Source organism: Sorex araneus, chromosome 6 (assembly GCF_027595985.1).
Source record: "Sorex araneus isolate mSorAra2 chromosome 6, mSorAra2.pri, whole genome shotgun sequence".
In the NCBI taxonomy this organism is placed as follows: Eukaryota; Metazoa; Chordata; class Mammalia; order Eulipotyphla; family Soricidae; genus Sorex; species Sorex araneus.
In genome coordinates, this window is record NC_073307.1 from 83,283,375 (window position 1) to 83,287,249 (window position 3,875).

Genomic DNA, 3,875 nt, shown 5'->3' on the forward strand with positions numbered 1-3,875 from the left:
TAGTTAATTATTGGCATACTGTGTGGTTTTTTGGGTCACTCCTGGCAATGCACAGGGGTTACTTCTGGCTCTGCACTCAGGAATCACCCCTGGCAGTGCTCAGAGAACCATATGGGATGCTGGGAATCGAATCCGGGTTGGCCGCATGCAAGACAAACGCCCTCCCCACTGTGCTATTGCTCCAGCCCCATGTGTTTGGGACAGCCAGGCTGTCCTCCTCGAAATTAGGTAATGGATATTGAGATGTGAGTCCAAAGCACTGGGAAAGGGGAAAATAACTGCGGCTGCCCCAGAGGCCATGTCCACTGCCGTGCTGTACCTGTTAGGGGGTTGGCCGTTTTGGTGCCTGAGCTGGATTAAAGTCCCACTTCTAATGCTGTCCTAAAACTTGCTGAGGATTTCCCATGGCCTGGGTGCTGACAGGGGTCACCTTGGCCAAGGAGGTGGGGGGGTTTCTTCATGAGAGAAGTCTAAGTAGAAATTCCATCCTCTCTGTAGTTTAGAGGCAGAAATATGAAGAGGGGAAAAAATCCTACTTCTAGAATTATCTTTTGCAATGAATGATAATCTATCCTTTCTTTCATCCCACTAATGTGCCTGACCAGTTCTTGAGGGTCATTTATTAAATATTCAGATATTTTAAGAGCTGGTTGGAAAACATTGTCTTCTTTTTTTTTAAACATTGTCTTCTTAACAAATTACTAATTATTAATTGCATAACTAAGATAAAATTCATCATTTCCTGTTTTTTCACCAATTTACTATTATCATTGTTCTTGGGATCATTTACTTCTTTAGTATCTGTATGGTTAGAAAAACTACATCATCTATATAGTAGGAGCTAAAGAGATAGTACAGCAGGTAAAGTACTTGCCTTGCTCTCATCTGATCCGGATTCAATCCCCAGAGCCACATAAAATCTCCTAAGCACCACCAGGAGTGATTTCCTGAACTAGGCAGTAGTAAGCACTGAGTACAGTCAGGTGTGGTCCAAAACCCTACACCATGGAATTATTATCTCAAAATTATTATTGAAGGTGCATCCTGATTCTGGAGTCACTTACATCTCAACTTCAGATGTGCTCACTCCTTTCTATTACCATATTACCATAGGTATTACCATATTACCATAGCACTCTCTCTCTCTCTCTCTCTCTCTCTCTCTCTCTCTCTCTCTCTCTCTCTCTCCCCTCTTCCTAATGTTTTCTAAATAAAACAATTTTACATAACATAAAAATATTAGTGTTGAATTTTTAAAAATGTATTATCTATAATGGATGTAGAAACATAGAATATATTATAACTGCGTAAAAGTTTAAATTGTAATATAGAAGCTTATAGTCCTATTTTACTAAGGATTATTTAAATACTCTTATCATTTAAAAAATTATTTTCTCTTCGGAAACATTTCTGACAAAAATTCCTATCACTGTCTAATTTTATCAACTACCTTAACAAGTGTCAGCAAATTCCTTACTAAATGTTGAATTTGTTAAATGTCTTCCTTTTTAAAAAAAAGTTTTCCTTTTTTCACATATTAACATTGTGAATTATTCAAGTATAATTCCTAATATTAGAAAAACCTTAAATCTCTAATTTGACTTGGTCATGGTACACCACTCTTTAAAATGTTGATGGATTTAAGTTGCTAAAAATGTAATTTTCTTTGCTTTCTTCTTTATTAATAAATCACCTTGAATACAATTTTTCATTTGTAAACTTTTTCTAGTTTTTCATGGTTTGATTACTTTGCAAAAGTAAGCAAAAAACATTTTCCTGTTGTTCTTGCAAACGGTTTTGATAGTATGCAAATATCTAATTGCTACATGATTCTAATGAATTAATCTATGAAACTATCAGGGCCTGGAACTCTTAGGGACAGTTTTGACAGTTATTATTTAAATAGTTTTCAAACTTGACTGTTTATTGGAATTTCTGGAAGCTTTTAAAACTACAATACCTATATCCTCCTCTATGCATTATCGTAGTCATGAGAATTGTTAATGCTACGTGATTATGATTTGATCTCTTTGGTTCTTTGGAATTTATATAAGACAGCTTAATAAGTTAATCAGTCTCTCTTGTGGAGATCCACTATTTACACTTATTTTATAATTCAAATTTCTTATTGAAGGTATAGACCTTCCCAACAATTAAATTTCACTTAAGGTTTTACTTAAGTTCATATTAGTCTTGAAATTTTTAAAAATATAAATATAGGAGAATATTGTCACTGTCATCCCGTTGTTCATCGATTTGCTCAAGCAGGCACCAGTAACGTCCCCATTGTGAGACTTGTTACTGTTTTTGGCATATCAAAAAGCTACCACGGGTAGCTTGCCAGGCTCTGTCGTGCAGGCAAGCTACTTTTGGTAGCTTGCTGAGCTCTCCGAGAGAAACAGAGGAATCGAACCCTGGTCATCCTCGTGCAAGGCAAACGCCCTACCTGCTGGGCTATCGCTCCAGGGAATATTGAGAAAAAAATATTAACTAAAACTATTGGTGTCATTTCTCTCCAGATTTTCCCCCCAGTTATTAACTACACCGGCATTTTCAGTGCCTTTAACATTGCTAACTCACATGGAGTTTAAGGAAATTTCTGTTTCTAATCCTTTTTCTCCAAAATCTATTTTTATACCAGTAAGTAGACCTATACACTATCATAACACCTGTGCTTTTTCTCTCCTCCCTCCTCAAGCAGGACACAGAGAGTGGACCTAAGGAATGACAGCACGGTGACAGAGTTTATCCTCGTGGGCTTTGAGCAGAGTTCCCCATCTACACAGGCATTGCTCTTTGCCCTCTTCCTAGTCCTCTACGCCTTAGCCATGGCCATGAATGGCCTCATCATCTTCATCACCTGGACAGATCCTAGACTCAACAGTCCTATGTACTTCTTCCTTGGCCACCTGTCCTTCTTGGATGTCTGCTTTATCACCACCACCATCCCACAGATGCTGATCCACCTGGTGGTCAAGAACCATGTTATCTCATTTGCCTCCTGTTTGATTCAGATGTATCTGGTTTTTGGCGTTGGTGTTGCCGAATGCATCCTCTTGGCTTTTATGGCCTATGACCGTTATGTTGCTATCTGCCACCCACTTAACTATGCCCAGATCATGAGCCATCAAGTCTGTGTGAGGTTGGTGAGTGCAGCCTGGTTCTTTGGCATGGTCAATGGCATCCTACTTGATTACATGACATTTCGTGGTCCATTCTGTAGAGACAACCATATAGAAAACTTCTTCTGTGAGGCTCCCATAGTGATCAGCCTTTCTTGTGGAGATCCACTATTTAGTTTGAAGGTGATCTTTCTCGATGCTATCATGGTGCTCCTAAGTCCCATGGTGCTCATTGTCATCTCTTACGCCCGCATCCTAACCTCCATCCTTGGAAGAGCCTCCTCCTCGGGCCGGGGAAAGACCTTCTCCACCTGTGCTTCCCATTTGACTGTGGTCATCTTTTTCTACACCTCAGCCATGTTCTCCTACATGAACCCCCGAAGCACACATGGCCCTGACAAAGACAAACCTTTCTCCCTCCTCTACACAATCATCACCCCCATGTGCAACCCCATCATCTACAGTTTTCGAAACAAGGAAATGAAGGGGGCTATGGTGAGGGCCCTTGCAAGGACTGGCCTGACCCAAGAACCTGTGTAGTAGGAAGTCTCCGGGAGGAGAAGCAGCAGAGCAGAATCTCTCCTCCACCCTCAGCCCTGGTAGGCGGGAAAGTCACTCACATTGATGAAATTCAAAGAAGAATATTTATAAGTTTCTATAAAATAGCATTAGATTTCCTCATTTAAGGGTTGAGAGGAATGTCCAGCACTACTCAGAGACCGTTGAGTGATTCAAAGGAGGGGCTACTGCATG

General features: G+C 40.1%; 1 protein-coding gene across 1 annotated transcript; it reads left to right on the forward strand.

The window, feature by feature from the left end:
* Nucleotides 1-231: 231 nt before the first annotated feature.
* On the forward strand, nt 232-3,662 carry LOC101556716 (olfactory receptor 10AD1-like). Its single transcript, XM_004610591.2, has 2 exons — nt 232-245; nt 2,702-3,662. Exons 1-2 carry the CDS (start codon nt 232-234, stop codon nt 3,660-3,662), a joined length of 975 nt encoding a protein of 324 aa, XP_004610648.2.
* The last annotated feature ends 213 nt before the right edge of the window (nt 3,663-3,875 follow it).